The 16824-nt window shown below is 42.0% G+C and overlaps 1 protein-coding gene across 1 annotated transcript in view; it reads right to left on the reverse strand.

Moving 5' to 3' along the window:
• Positions 1-16824, reverse strand: part of b4galnt4a (beta-1,4-N-acetyl-galactosaminyl transferase 4a) — a 421360-nt gene that overhangs the window by 30381 nt on the left and 374155 nt on the right. The window contains exon 9 of the mRNA XM_035790369.2: positions 4215-4281. Coding sequence (XP_035646262.1) covers positions 4215-4281 — 67 coding nt within the window. The remainder of the gene's footprint in view (positions 1-4214; positions 4282-16824) is intronic.

A 16824-nucleotide genomic window follows, 5' to 3' on the forward strand; every position in this document is an offset into this window, starting at 1 on the left:
ATTCACTAGTTCCGTAAACTTCCAGTGATTTTGCATAGCCACATCGATTCAACAGAAATAGTTAAATGTAGATGATAATACACATGGAATTATAGATATACCTGTCCTTAATGCAACCGCTGTAGCAGATTTTTTTTTTATTACGGAAAAGGCAAACCGTAGACGGCGCTCATAACAATCAAGTCAAATTAGCTGCCATGTTGTAGTCAACATAAACCATAAATTACATGCTAAATATTCCCTTACCTTTGATGATCTTCATCAGAATGCACTCCCAGGAATCCCAGGTCCACAATAAATACTTGATTTGTTCGATAATGTCCGTTATTTATGTCCAATTAGCTACTTTGGTACACCTATCCAAACGCTGGTGCAGCTCGACCATTTTTTCTGACAAAATCTTCAAAAAGTTATATTACAGGTCGAAGAAACATTTCAAACTAAGTACAGATTCAATCACTAGGATGTTTTTACCATAAATCTTAAAGTAATAAAGTTCCAACCGGAGAATTTTTGTCTTGAGGAGGAACGGAACGCAAGTGGATATCATGTGGAATGCACGTGGCCAGGAAATGGCTGACTACCAGACACATGGCTAATTCTGCTCTTATTCAGTCCCACAACACAGTAGAATCCCCATTCAAATTTCTATAGACGGTTGACATATATTGGAAGCTCTAGGAAGTGAATCTTCATTCATATCGAAATGGGATTTCAATAGGGAATGGTTAGAAAATATACCAACCTCAGATTTCTCACTTCCTGTTTGGATTTCTTCTCAGGTTCTTGCTTGCCATATGAGTTCTGCTGTACTCACAGACATCATTCAAACAGTTTCAGAAACTTCAGAGTATTTTCTATCAAATACTAATAATATGCATATATTAGCAACTGAGACTGAGGAGCAGGCCGTTTACTCTGGGCACCTTTCATCCAAGCTACTCAATAGTGCCCCTGCAGCCATAAGAAGTTAATTATCGTTAATGATCATGAGGTCATCGATTCATCAACCTTCCATTACAACGCTAGAATAAAGTGTTTTGAGATGGGGTGTTGAGTTTTAAATGTGTTAAAACTAAAGTATTCATAGAGCTATTGGAAATCTTTGGACATCCATTGTGACACTCGATGATCTAAGGGGGCCAAGGGACTGTAACATACTCTGTTTCAGGGGAATCATGGCTCTCTCCAGATATACTGTACCCATCCATACAGCCAGCAGGGTTCTCTGTACATCATGGTGACAGGAAGAAATAACTCTCTGGGAAAAAGAAAGGCAGGTATATGTTTCATGATGTGATAACTTACAGGAACTCAGGTCCAATTGTTCTCCCAATATGGAATAACTCACTATCAAATGCCGACAGCATTACCTCCAAAGATAATTCTCTTCATTCATCGCCACGGCCGTGTATACTTGACTATTTCCACATTTTTCTTTGTTTCAGCCTTATTCTAAAATTGATTGAAACGTATTTTTCCTCATTAATCTACACACAATATCCCATAATTAAAAAGCAAAAGCAGGTTTTTAGAAATGTTATATATATATATATCGTAAATGTCACATTTACGTAAGTATTCAGCCCCTTTACTCAAAAAGCACCTTTCGCAGCGATAACGGCATCGAGTCTTCTTGGGTATGACGCTACAAGCTTGGCATACCTGTATTTGGGGAGTTTCTCACATTCTTCCCTGCAGATCCTCGTGAGGTCTGTCAGGTTGGATGGGGGGCGTTGCTGCACAGTAAAATGCAGGTCTCTCCAGAGATGTTAGATCGTGTTCAGGTTGGGGCTCTGGCTGCAACATTCAAAGACTTGTTCCGAAACCACTCCTGTCTTGGGTCGTTGTCCTGTTGGAAGGAGAGCCTTACCCCAACCCAGCCTGGAACGCTGCAGAGATGATGGTCCTTCTGGAATGTTCTTCCATCTCTACAGAGGAACTCTGGAGCTCTGTCTGGGTGACCATCGAGTTCTTGGTTACCTCCCTGACCAAGGCCCTTCACCCCCGATTGCTCGGTTTGGCCGGACGGCCAGATCCAGGAAGATTTTTGGTTCTTCCAAACTTCTTCCATTTAAGAATGATGGAGGCCACTGTGTTCTTGGGGACCTTCAATGCCGCAGACATTTTTCGCTACCCTTCCCCAGATCTGTGCCTCGACACAATCCTGTCTCAGAGCTCTACAGACAATTGTGCCGTAGAGCACACTGCATTGCACTGTGGCATCACTACAGGCGTCACTATCTTTGGCCTGAATGATAAGCATCATATCTGGTGGAAACCTGGCACCATTCCTACAGTGAAGCATGGTGGTGGCAGCATAATGCTGTGGGTATGTTTTTCAGCGGCAGGGACTTGGAGACCAGTCAGGATCGAGGCAAAGATGAACAGAGCAAAGTACAGAGAGATCCTTGATGAAAACCTGCTCCAGAGTGCTCAGGACCTCAGACTGGAGTGAAGATTCACCTTCCAACAGGACATCTACCCGAAGCACACAGCCAAGACAACGCAGGAGTGGCTTCGGGACAAGTCTCTGAATGTCCTTGAGTGACCCAGCCGGCGCCTGGACTTGAACCCGATCGAACATCTCTGGAGAGACCTGAAAATAGCTTTGCAGGTGTGCCAAGCTTGTAGCGTCATACTTAAGATGACTGGAGGCTGTAATCGATGCAAATGGTGTTTCAACAACCTACTGACTAAAGGGTCTGAATACTTATGTAAATGTGTTTTCGTTTTTTTATTTTATTACATTTGCTACAATTTCTACAAACCAGTTTTTGCTTTGTCATTATGGGCTATTGTGTCTGGATTAAAATTACTTTTAATCCATTTAAGAATAAGGCTGTAATGTAATGTGGAAAATGTTAAGGAGTCTGAATACTTTCCAAATGCACTGTATATTTATTTTCCGCACTCTGACATTGCTCGTCCTAAAATTTTTATATTTCTTAATTCCTTTCTTTATATTTTTTTGTGGGATTTGTGTGTATAGTTTTGTAGAGTTAGTAGTACTGCACTGTTGGAGCTAGGAACATAAGTGATAATATCTGCAAAACATGTGTACGCAACCAATACAATTTGGTTTGATCTGACGAGGAATATGTAAGACGTTGGAAAAATGTGATGGAATGGAAAGTAGCTGTGTTTCTGTCTAAGTTAGTCAAACTTAACCATTGGTGAAAAACTGTAGTTGTGTGTGTCCATGATAGAGAATATTTTGGAAAATTGAATCCATGAATCTATGTCTGCGTCCCAAATGTCACCCTATTCCCCATATCGTGCACAAATTTTGTCTAGGGCCAATAGGGCTCTGGTCAATAGTAGTGCTCTATATAGGGAAGAGGGTGCCTTTTGGGACGCAGGCCATGTTTCGATTATTGAATGTTTACGAGAGATTTAATTCCATTCCTCCAGTATGTCCCAAAATTACAACAGTGTCGAAATGAAAGGATGGTGGAAAGAAAATAAAATTAAAGAAATGGAAATTGAGAGTAAACTCATTGAATAGATCATGGCTGAGATTCTTGCCATCTCTCTGTCCCTCCATCACATCACCATAGAGATTATACGTAATGTTGACAAGCAATTCTCCTGTGTTTATGTCTATGGTGGTCACCCTGGTCTCTATGGTAAGAAAGGGGTCAGTGTTGTGTTTCCCTGTGTCCAAAATGTGTTCTTACAATTTTGATTTACTTGAACTTGATCCTCATATGTTTATGAAAGGCAGGGTGAATGACATCAACAATATGGCAGCCATTTGGGGGTAGCCCAGACTGGGATTCGAAAACCCGGAACCAGTGACTGTCATTCCATCACCTGAGCCATTATGCCAGAGCTCCAATCCTCTTGCAAGGTTGGGTTAAGGTTGTTACAAAATGATGGACACAACCATGAAACACAATACGTCCTGATATAGTATGTCGAGTCCATTGGTCCAGAGCGAAGGGACTGCACTTTGTTCCTTAGGTCTGCCTTCCCGTCTGCTGTGGAACAACAGGGCAGTGCAGCCTGGAATAGCATCTGTGCTCCAATCTACCTCTATCACCCTTATCAACCCCAGGGAACAGTGTGTGTGTGTGTATGTGTGTATACCAAAACTACAATAAAAGCAGCAAGACTCGTTCTTTCGCCATTGGGTAGATATGTGCCTAAGGGGAGCTTCTAGCCAGAGCATTACGACCAGAGCCAACCAAAGAACAACAAACCCAGCTTACCTGTGTAGAGGGAAATGTAGGCAGAATCGATGACCTCATACTTCAGACCTGGCAGGAATGGACGCCACTGAAAGAGAGGAGAGAGAGAGAGAGAGAGCAGGTGAGACAGACTGCTCGAACGTACAATTTGACTTCATGTGTCATAGGCTGCGTCCAAAATGGCATTGCAAAGGCGCCTGGTCAAAAGTAGTGCACTATATAGGAAATGGGTGCAATTTGGGATGCAGACATAATACCAGATTTGCCCTGTTCATTTTCACACTCAGTAGTACTTATGTAAAGGTGGATTCAGGGGAGGGGAGGAGAAGAGAAAACGGAGAAGAGGGGATGAGAGGAGAGGAGAGAAGGGGAGGAAAGTCTGAACCTCTGTCTTATCTCAGAACAGGGGCTAAATTTTGCTGGTTCGAATACCCGAGCCGACTGTGTCAAAATCTGTTCAAGGCACTTAACCCTAATTTGCTCAAGGGGTGCCGTACCACTATGGCTGGCACTGTAAAAACAACACCTACCCGGCATATGTGACAATAAAAAATAAAAAACAAACATAAAATTACCCTCAAACTTCAAGTGCCACTATGCCCAGAGGTCTACAATTACCAGAAAGACGGAGGGATGCAGAGGAGAGACAGAGATGGACGCAAGAGGAGTCGCAGAGAAACAGAAAGGATAGAAAACCAGACAGAAGTATCGATAGACACAGAAAGATAAAGAGGGCTTAAGAATGCGGGAGCAACAAAAGAGAGAATAAGTACAGCAGTGGGAGAAAGAGGCAGACAGACCAAAATGAGGAGACAAAGTAGAGCAAGCAAGGAGAGTGCTTGGCTGGTGTGTGAATCCTGTGCATGGGTAATATGCAGAGTGCTTGCAGCAGCACAAACAGAGACTGCGTCCCAAATGGTACCCTATTCCCTATATATTTCTATTTGGTAAAAGTTAATGCATTATATAGGGAATAAGGAGTCATTTGGGACACAAACAGAGATAGGCTACAATCATTTTAAAGAGATTCTGAATTCACCAAGTCACTACTGGTTACCAGCAGTGTATTCATGGGAGGCACGTCATTTTCTACATGTATTTAATACATTTGTATAACTTGTATGTCGTCAGGGGAAACCCTTTGAGACCAGGGGCTCATTTTTTTATTAAGCTGCCCTGGCCACAGCAATAGAACAGTACAAAATCACTAACAAAGATACAAATAAAATAAAAAAATATATATAAACAAATAGTTACAACTTTCAACATTACAACCACAACAATCTCTTCTTTCAATCAAAACAACAGGGGTTTTGGGCTCCCGAGTGGCGCAACGGTCGAACACCATACCTAAACAGGCCGTGCGCGTACGGAATCATGCGCCATTGAGCGCAAATAGATTTTGTCCGCCCACACCAAACGAGATCACGACACGCAGGCTAAAATAACAAAACAAACTCTGAACCAATTATATTAATTTGGGGACAGGTCAAAAAGCATTTAACATTTATGGCAATTTAGCTAGCTAGCTTGCAGTTGCTAGCTAACTTGTCCTATTTAGCTAGCTTGCTGTTGCCAGCTAATTTGTCCTGGGATCTAAACGTTAAGTTGTTATTTTACCTGAAATGCACAAGGTCATGTACTCTGACAATTAATCGACACATAAAACGGTCAACAGAATAATTTCTAGTCATCTCTCCTCCTTCCAGGCCTTTTTCTTCTTTGGACATTACATGGCGATTGGCATCTAACTTTCAGATACCACGATGACCGACCGAACTCAGTTCACATTTTTTTAAGGAGATGGCACGTGGGTATCTGCTTCTATAAACCAATGAGGAGATGGGACAGGCAGGACTTGCACCGAGTTCAGCATCACGAATAGAACAGACTTATTTTTTACGCTTGGCAACGCAGACGCTCATTGGGGCGCGCCAGCAGTGTGGGTGCAAGAATAGAACAACATTTACATTTATATAAGCAACAAGAGCGGTGTGGTCAGCATGCAAGGCACTTCATCTCAGTGCTTGAGGCATCACTACAGACACCGTGGTTCGAATCTAGGCTGTATCACCACTGGCAGTGATTGGGAGTCCCATAGGGCGGAGCACAATCGGCCCAGCGTCATCCGGGTTTGGCCGGTGTAGGGCGTCATTGTGAATAAAAATGTGTTCTTAACTGACTTGCCTAGTTAAATAAAGGTTCAACAATAGTAAAAACAGTAAAAACAGTAACCCTCATTATACCCATCTTATACTATAGTCTTAAACTGCTCTGGCGGCACCAGGGAATCAAGATGCAAGGAGTTTTGCAGACGATTCCAAGAAAGCTGAAAGCAGATCTACCTAGATTGGTATGGACGAGTAGAACCTTGAGAGTTATCCATCCCTGTGAATGGTTTTGGTGTCTTTCCTGCAGAGCTCTGTCAACAAAAAGAGAGTAATGAAGTGATCAACAAGAAGTTAGTGAGGACCAGCCAACCTTCTGTTACAGGGATGTGTACTAAACCTTATTTACTTATTTTACCTTTATTTAACTAGGCAAGTCAGTTAAGAACAAATTCTTATTTTCAATGACGGCCTAGGGACAGTGGGTTAACTGTTCAGAGTTAGAACGACAGATTTGTACCTTGTCAGCTCAGGGATTTGAACTTGCAACCTTTCGGTTAATAGTCCAACACTCTAACCACTAGGCTACCCTGCCGCCCCAAATGGTTTCACCATAGTCCAAAACTGGTAGGAGAAGTTGATTGCGCAATCTGCTTCCTGCTTTTTAGAAAGAGGCTAGATCTATTTCAATATTACTACTTTTTTTAAAGACCTCTTAAAATATATATTTTTTTACTTTATCCATCCAAATACCCAGATATTTATAGGTGGGGATCTGCTGGATGAGAGAAACATCCAATCAGTATATGTGTAGCCCATCTGAAGAGTTTTAAATCAACAACGGATTTCTGCAAAGTCAGATTGCAGCTCTAACATAGCTTGGTCAACAGCATATACTGTATAACCGTATCATCTACATACAGATGAAAAATGGCGCTGATAGATAGGGCAGCCGTGCTTCTAGCCCCTTGACAAATTTGCAGTATTTAGCTTATTTCAGTGTTATTTCTTACATTATGAGCCCAGAATTTATTTTGTGTTATTACATACAGCCGGGAAGAACTTTTGGATATCAGAGAGACGGAAACTCACCAAAATTACCAGCATTACGACCAGGAATACGACTTTCCCAAATTGGATCCTTTGTTCGTACCCCTCAGGGCAATTGAACTGATTCCAACGGCTGATCCAAAACACTGCAGGTGGAGAAGAGGTATTTGGAGTGGACTTCTAGTCCGACTCTGGAGGCGCACACACCACCCACCACTTCCGAGTATATTACTCGCTAATGTTCAGTCTCTGGATAATAAAGTTGACTCGCTCAGGGCGAGGATTTCCTTCCAGAGAGACAACAGGGATTGTAACATACTCTGTTTCACAGAAACATGGCTCTCTCGGGATATACTGTCTGAGTCGTACAGCCAGTCGGGTTCTCCGCAGAAAGGAATAAATAACCCTTCAGGGAAGAAGAAGGGCGGGGGTCTATGTTTTATGATTAACTACTCATGGTGTGATTGTGATAACATACAGAAACTCAAGTCCTTTTGTTCACCCGACCTAGAATACCTCACAATCAAATGCCGACCGTATTACCTCCCAAGACAATTCTCTTTGGTTATAGTCACAGCCATGTATATTCCACCTCAAGCCGATACCACGACGGCCCTCAAAGAACTTCACTGGACTTTATGTAAACTGGAAACCACATATCCTGAGGCCACATTTATTCTAGCAGGGGATTTTAACAAAGCAATTTTGAGGAAAACGCTACCAAAGTTCTATCAACACATTGACTGTAGTACTCCAACCACTGGTACTCCAACTTCCGGGATGCGTAAAAGGCCATTCCCCGCCCTCCCTTAGGCAAATTTGATCACAACTCAATGTTGCTCCCCCCTTCCGACAGACAGAAACTCAAACAGGAAGTACCCGTGCTAAGGATTATTCAACGCTGGTCACACCATTTGGAATCCACGCTTCAATATTGTTTTGATTCCGCAGACTGGGATATGTTCTGGGTAGCCTCCGAGAATAACATTGATGAATACACTGATATGGTGACGGAGTTTATCAGGAAGTGTATAGGAGATGTTGTACCCACTGTAACTATCAAAACCTACCCTAACAAGAAACAGTGGATAGATGTGAAAGCGCGAACCACCACATTTAACCATTGTAAGGTGACTTGGAATATGGCCGAATACAAAAAGTGTAGTTCCCTCTGTAAGGCAATCAAACCATCAACATGTCAGTATAGAGACAACGTGGAGTCACAATTCAATGGCTCAGACACAATAGGTATGTGGCAGGGTCTACAGACACGGACTACAAAGGGAAAACCAGCCACGTCGCGGATACCGACGTCTTACTTCCGGACAAGCTAAACACTTTCTATGCCCACCTTGAGGATAACACAGTGCCACCGATGTGGCCCGCTACCAAGGACTGTGGGCACTCCTTCTCCGTAGCCGACGTGAGTAAGTCATTTAAGTGTGTTAACCCTTGCGCATGTGCAGACCAGCTGGCTGGAGTGTTTACGGACATATTCAATCTCTGCCTATCCCAGTCTTCTGTGCCCACATGCTTCAAGAAGGCCACCATTGTGCCTGTACCCAAGAAAGCTAAGGTAACTGAACTAAATGACTATCGCCACATAGCACTCACTTCTGTCATCATGAAGTGCTTTGAGAGACTAGTCAAGGATCATATCACCTCTACCTTACTTGACACCCTAGAACCACTTCAATTTGCTTACCGCCCCAATAGATCCACAGACGATGCAATCGCCATCGCACTGCACACTGCCCTTTCCCATCTGGACAAGAGGAATAATTATGTAAGAATGCTGTTCATTGACTATAGATCAGCCTTCAACAAAATAAGCAAGCATCAGTTAGCCTGGAACTATCCTAGTGCTAGGCCCATCTCCCAGCTGGCTGAAGAGGTCCATCAGCCACTCTTTGTGCTACAATACCTATTTTGAGAATTGGCCTGGACTCCTTTTACTAAAGACACGGCACCCCGCCGATCCATCACGACTGGTCTACCGACGTAATCCACCCGAGGGGGTTTCAACAGGCTCCTCCGCCACAATGTCCCCTGATGGTCCATCTGTTAGCTGTCTAGAGCATATCTGCTCAGCTATCTGAGCAGCTTACCGATCGCTGCAGCTGTACACAACTCTAAATAGCCCAACTACCTACCTCATCCCCATATTGTTTTTATTTACTTTTTTGCACACCAGTAGTTCTACTTGCACATGCTCATCTGCACATCTATCACTCCAGTGTTTATTTGCAAAATTGTAATTACTTCGCTACTATTGGCCTATTTATTGCCTTAACTCCTTACTCCATTTGCACACACTTTATATAGATTTTTCTACTGTTATTGACTGTACTTTTGAAATATATATATTTTTTAAACTGGGGCCCCACAACGGATGCCTGCTCATCCCCCTCCTGTTCTCCCTGTTCACCCATGGCTGCGTGGCCATGAACACCTCCAACTCAATCATCAAGTTTGCAGATGACACAACAGTAGTAGGCCTTATTACCGACAATGACGAGAAAGCCTACAGGGAGGAGGTGAGGGCCCTGGGAGTGTGGTGCCAGGAAAATCACACAACGTCAACAAAACAAAAGGAGCTGATCGTGGACTTCAGGAAATAGCATATGGAGCACCCCCCTATCCACATCGATGGGACCATAGTGGAGAAGGTGGAAAGCTTCAAGTTCTTCGGCATACACATTACTGGCAAACTAAAATGCTCCACCCATACAGACAGCGAGGCTCAGGAGGCTGAAGAAATTAGTCTTGGCGCCGAAAAACTCCCACAAACCTTTACAGATGCACAATTGAGAGCATCCTGTCAGGCTTTATCACCGCCTGGTACGACAACTCAGGACCCGCAACCTCAGGACTCAACCTCCCCACCACCGGGGGCAAACTACCTGCCCTTCAGGACACCTACAGTACCCAATGTGACAGGAAGGCCAACCACCCGAGCCACTGCCTGTTCACCCCACTACCATCCAGAAGGTGAGGTCAGTACAGGTGCATCAAAGCTGGGACCAAGAGACTGAAAAACAGCTTATATCTCAAGGCCGTCAGACTTTTAAATAGCCATCTAGCACATTAGAGGCTGCTGCCCTGTATACATAGACTTTAAATCACTGGCCACTTTAATAATGGAACACTAGTTGTCTGTCCTCACACTAGTCACTTTAATAATGTTGAAATATTATGTATATACTGTATTCTATTCTACTGTATCTTAGTCTATGCCACTCTGACACTGCTTGACATCTCTATGTTTTGGAACATAGGTCCAGTAACACCATCATACTGCAATAGACTAGACAACACACATGATGCATAGAACCTCTGCTAAAGTGTGTACAACTAAGCACTGTTCAAGTGCCTACTACCCTTTGGTGTAGATTTTCCTCTACTCTTTGTGATGCACCAAACACACACACACACACACACACACACACACACACACACACACACACACACACACACACACACACACACACACACACACACACACACACACACACACACACACACACACTCAAATCACACTCTCTTTCTTACTCACACTCGAACACATGCACACGCACACGCCCACACACACTGTGCAGAAAGACAGCACAGCAGGGCATGTATGAGGTTTTAGCATGCTGCCATTGCCTCTTCTCAAGGTCGACTCTGCCTGTCCTCTCAGGGATCAATGGAAACTGGCACCCCAACACTGTCAGAACAGCCCAGGAGACACACACCACCGCACCGAGCAAGCACGTGAAATGTGCTACATACTTTTCATTGTGTCTTGCTGAAAAGGCGTAAACATTTAGATTTGAAAAAGGACGAGGGTTCAATTAAATAGCAATGACACCAAAAAAAGTAATGGCATTCTAACATCTAGAAGATTCTCCTTGATAATACATGTAGATGTTGAAGAGTTATGGTGGGGACAATCTAAATATGAGGATTCAGGAGAAAGTGTGTCTGTGTGTCTGCATGTGCGTGCATACACAAGCGTCGATGTGTGTGCATGTGTACGTCTGCATGTGTTTGTCTGTGTGTGCTCTGACAGCTTGACGGGAGAACCTGAGTACTGCTAACTGGCACTGCAAGATCAACAGAAAGGAAAGAAAATCACTATAGTTGGGGGAAATAATAAAAAGGACGAATCGGACATCAAAATGGAGCAGGCGGCCAACAGTCTCAGTCTTTCAGCCCCAATACACACTGTGACATATAGGGATATAATATTGTTTTTTTAAACTACTTGTCTTTTAAAAATCAAAATACTTACTTTCAAATGCCTACAAAGGTAATTGAAATACCCTAAATAGTACTTGAACCCAGGTCTGCTTTCACCTCTAACCTTATACCGTCCTCTTCTTCACGATCTCAAATCCCTCCCTAATTCTTCTCTCCCTATACTCTCTCCCTATTCTCCTCATCTCCTCTCCTTTAACTACTTGTGAAAAAGCTCTACTCCTTCTCTCCTTCTCTCCTGATCAGAAAAGGTCAGAGTAAAAACAACAACGAAAAATTGGCAGAAACGTTTCTAGTTCTTTCACCAGGACACGGGAGGAAAGAGAAGGCCTTTGAATGGAAAAGGACAGTCCAGTGGAAAATACCAGGCAGACAGTTTACTCAGTGAGGTCAGAGTGAAGAGATGTACTGTACTTACTCCACACACACACACACACACACACACACACACACACACACACACACACACACACACACACACACACACACACACACACACACACACACACACACACACACACACACACACACAGAAATCTGTAATTGGCAGAGCTGTAAATAGTGAGAGCCCTCTGGCAGAGTGGACAGCAACACAAGACAGATGTTACAACTACTATGGGGGAACAATGGAACAATGGAAGACACTATTTAACTACTTATGGCTGCAGGGGCAGTATTGAGTATCTTGGATGAAAGGTGCCCAGAGTAAACGGCCTGCTCCTCAGTCTCAGTTGCTAATATATGTATAGTATTATTAGTATTGGATAGAAAACACTCTGATGTTTCTAAAAGTGTTTGAATGATGTCTGTGAGTATAATAGAACTCATATGGCAGGAGAAAACCTGAGAAGAAATCCAAACAGGAAGTGAGAAATCTGAGGTTGGTCAATTTTCAGGCCCTATTGAATTGACAGTGGGATATGAATGAAGTTGCACTTCCTATGGCTTCCACTAGATGTCAACCGTCTTTATAAACTTGAATGAGGCTTCTACTGTGTTGTGGGACTGAATAAGAGCTGAATGAGTCAGGTTGCTGGCAGAGAGCCATTTCCTGGTCACTCGCATTCCACATGATATCGCCCTGCGTTCCATTGCTCCTCTAGACACAAAGGATTTCTCTGGTTGGAACTTTATTGAAGATTTATGATAAAAACATCCTAATGATTAATTCTATACTTAGTTTGAAATGTTTCTTCGACCTGTAATATAACTTTTTGAAGTTTTTGTCCGAAGTAATGCACAAGCATTTGGATTAGTGTACATAACGTGCTAACTAAAGTAGCTACTTGGACATAAATAACGGACATTATCGAACAAATCAAGCATTTATTGTGGAACTGCCAATCCTGGGAGTGCATTCTGATGAAGATCATCAAAGGTAAGGGAATATTTATAATGTGATTTCTGGTTTATCTTGACTACAACATGGTGGCGAATTTGATAATTTCTCAGATTATTGCATGGTTTGCTTTTTCCATCAAGTTTTTGGGAAATCTGACACAGCGGTTGCATTAAGGAGAGGTATATCTATAATTCCATGTGTATAGCTTGTATTATCATCTACATTTATGATGAGTATTTCTGTTGAATCGATGTGGCTATGCAAAATCACTGGATGTTTTTGGAACTAGTGAACGTAACGCGCCAATGCAAACTCAGATTTTTTTCATATAAATATGAACTTTATCAAACAAAACATTGTGTAACATGAAGTCCTATGAGTGTCATCTGATGAAGATCATCAAAGGTTAGTGATTCATTTTATCTCTATTTATCCTCTCTGGCAGTTTTTCTTTGGCTTGGTGGTGACCTAACATAATCGTTTGTGGTGCTTTCACTGTAAAGCTTATTTCAAATCGGACACTTTGGTGGGATTAGCAAAAATATTACCTTTAAAATGCTATAAAATACATGTATGTTCGAGAAATTTTAATTATGGTTACACGTGGTCTGCGGATGTGAAGCTAGTTTGATGTACTGCCAAATTCTCTGAAACGACGTTGGAGGCGGCTTATGGTAAATAATAAAAATTATATTAACTTGCAACAGCTCAGGTGGACATTCCTGCTGTTAGCATGTAAAGTGCACGCTCCCTCAAAACTTGAAACATATGTGGCATTGTGTCGTGTGACAATTTTAGTGGGTTTTTATTGTCACCAGCACAAGGTGCACCTGTGTAATGATCATGCTGTTTAATCAGCTTCTTGATATGTCACAGCTGTCAGGTGGATGGATTATCTTGGCAAGTGATAAAATGCTCACTAATAGGGATGTAAACAAATTTGTGCACAACATTTGAGAGAAATAAGATTTTTGTGGATGTTTTATTTCAGCTCATGAAGCATAGAACCAGAACATTAAATGTTGAGTTTTGTTCAATGTAGTAGGTTGTGACTGGCCTCACACTCCAGTACAGTAGGTGACCGTGTATGCACCTGTCAGTTGGTTGCGATCCACCCCCAAAAATGTAAGAAGAAGATAACTCATTCACATTGACATACTTGCAGAGGATGTTTTAGTTGCGCAATTTTACATCTAACTAAGGTGTTTGGTGCAGTATTTCTCAAGTAAAAAAATGTGCGATGTGATTTCTTTTGCAAACAAAGTCGGGCTGCATTGCCAAATCAAAACCAAACATTCATTTACCCGTTGTGAAGAACAAATGTTCTAAAGATTATGGTTAATTGTTTAGCTAGCTAGCTACATATCTTAACAATAGATTCCACCATGCAAGTACCCATTTCAAGATAGTCTAGCTAGCTACATTTTCAGATATGTTTCTAATTTTTACAAATTATTTTCATTTTAAGTGTACTGTTAGCTAACGTGAATGTCAAGGTTATCTTTTAGTCTTGATTGCAGCCAACATTTTCAAGACAATTTCGCCCTCTAGTTGGTATATTAGTCCTACTGTTACAGAATGCCCCTGCTGTGGCACTAATTTTCAGCATGTGTGTTGTTTATGTCTGGCAAGCGCTGTGTAGAATAACTCCCCCCTGACGTGAAAGATATTGATCACCTCCAGCTCGTGCCTTCAGCCAATCAGACTGTCCCCATGCACCCCACACTCTACACGTGTACTGATATACTCTCAAACGTATATGTATTACCCGGGCCTGAACTGTGTTTTCCCACATGTGCATGAGATGCGTAAACAAAGTAAGTTGCCGCTGTTGTTAATTTTTTAAAATATATATTCTTTTTAACCTTTATTTAACCAGGCAAGTCAGTTCAGAACAAATTCTTATTTTCAATGATGGCCTAGGAACAGTGGGTTAACTGCCTGTTCAAGGGCAGAATGACAGATTTGTACCTTGTCAGCTTGGGAGTTTGAACTTGCAACCTTCCGGTTACTAGTCCAAAGCTCCAACCACTAGGCTACCCTGCCGTTCTAGAACATCACAGAATGTTCTAGAGCTCTTTTGTGGTCCTTTATCTGGTTGGATTTGTGACTTTTCTGACACGGAGCAGACTATGGGCGATTTATGTGGTTGACAGTCATTCCGTGGCAATTTACCTGACATGTTGTTTGAATGGAAACTAATGTTGGTCTATCCTGCTCTTATATTTTTATCTGTTTCCAATTTATGTAAAATAAAATAAAATAAATTAGTTTGATATGGTAATTTCTTATCAGGATCGGAGGTAAAATATCTCTGGACCAGCCATACTTTAAATGTGTAACTAAATCAAGTAAATTGTGATTGAGTTATATGATCTATAGTCATAAGTTTTTCACAATTCCTGAATTTAATCATAGTAAACATTCCCTGTTTTAGGTCAGTTAGGATCACCACTTTATTTTAAGAATGTGAAATGTCAGAATAATAGTAGAGAGAATGATTTATTTCAGCTTTTATTTCTTTCATCACATTCCTAGTGGGTCATACTCAATTAGTATTTGGTAGCATTGCCTTTAAATTGTTTAACTTGGGTAGCCTTCCACAAGCTTCCCACAATAAGTTGGGTGAATTTTGGCCCATTCCTCCTGACAGACCTGGTGTAACTGAGTCAGGTTTATAGGCCTCCTTACTTACACAAGCTTTTTCAGTTCTGCCCACAAATGTTCTATAGGATTGAGGTCAGGACTTTGTGATGGCCACTCCAATACCTTGACTTTGTTGTCCTTAAGCCATTTTGCCACAACTTTGGAAGAATGCTTGAGGTCATTGTCCATTTGGAAGACCCATTTGCGACCAAGCTTCAACTTCCTGACTGATGCCTTGAGATGTTGCTTCAATATATCCAAATAATTCCTACCTCATGATGCCATCTATTTTGTGAAGTGCACCAGTCCCTCCTGCAGCAAAGCACTCCCACAACATGATGCTGCCACCCCCGTGCTTTACAGTTGGGATGGTGTTCTTCAGCTTGCAAGCATCCCCCCTTTTCCTCCAAACATAACGATGGTCATTATGGCCAAACAGTTCTATTTTTGTTTCATCAGACTGTACCTTTTGGAGAAATGTCCTCTAATCTTTGTCCCCATGTACAGTTGCAAACCGTAATCTGGCTTTTTTATTGCGGTTTTGGTGCAGTGGCTTCTTCCTTGCGGAGCGGCCTTTCAGTTTGTCGATTTATGGCTCATTTTACTGTGGATATAGATACTTTTGTACCTGTTTCCTCCAGCATCTTCACAAGGTCCTATGCTGTTGTTCTGGGATTGATTTGCACTTCTCGCACCAAAGTAAGTTCATCTCTAGGAGACAGAACATATCTCCTTCCTGAGTGGTATGATGGCTGAGTGGTCCCCTGGTGTTAATACCTGCGTAGTATTGTTTGTACAGATGAGCATGGTACCTACCTTCAGGCGTTTGTAAATTGCTCCCTAGGATGAACCAGAGTGGAGGTCTACATTTTTTTCTGAGGTATTGGATGACTTCCTTTGATTTTCCCATGATGTCAAGCAAAGAGGCACTGAGTTTGAAGGTAGGCTTTGAAATAAATCCACAGGTACACCTCCAATTGACTCAAATTATGTCAATTAGCCTATCAGAAGCTTCTAAAGCCATAACATTATTTTCTGGAATTTTCCAAGCTGTTTAAAGGCACAGTCAGCTTAGTGTATGTAAACTTCTGACCCACTAGAACTGTGATATAGTGAAATAATCTGTAAACTATTGTTGGATAAAATTACTTGTGTCATGCACAAGGTAGATGACCTAACCAACTTGCCAAAACTATAGTTTGTTAACAAGACATTTGTGGAGTGGTTGAAAAACAAGTTTTAA

Source organism: Oncorhynchus keta, chromosome 17 (assembly GCF_023373465.1).
Source record: "Oncorhynchus keta strain PuntledgeMale-10-30-2019 chromosome 17, Oket_V2, whole genome shotgun sequence".
NCBI lineage: Eukaryota > Metazoa > Chordata > Actinopteri > Salmoniformes > Salmonidae > Oncorhynchus > Oncorhynchus keta.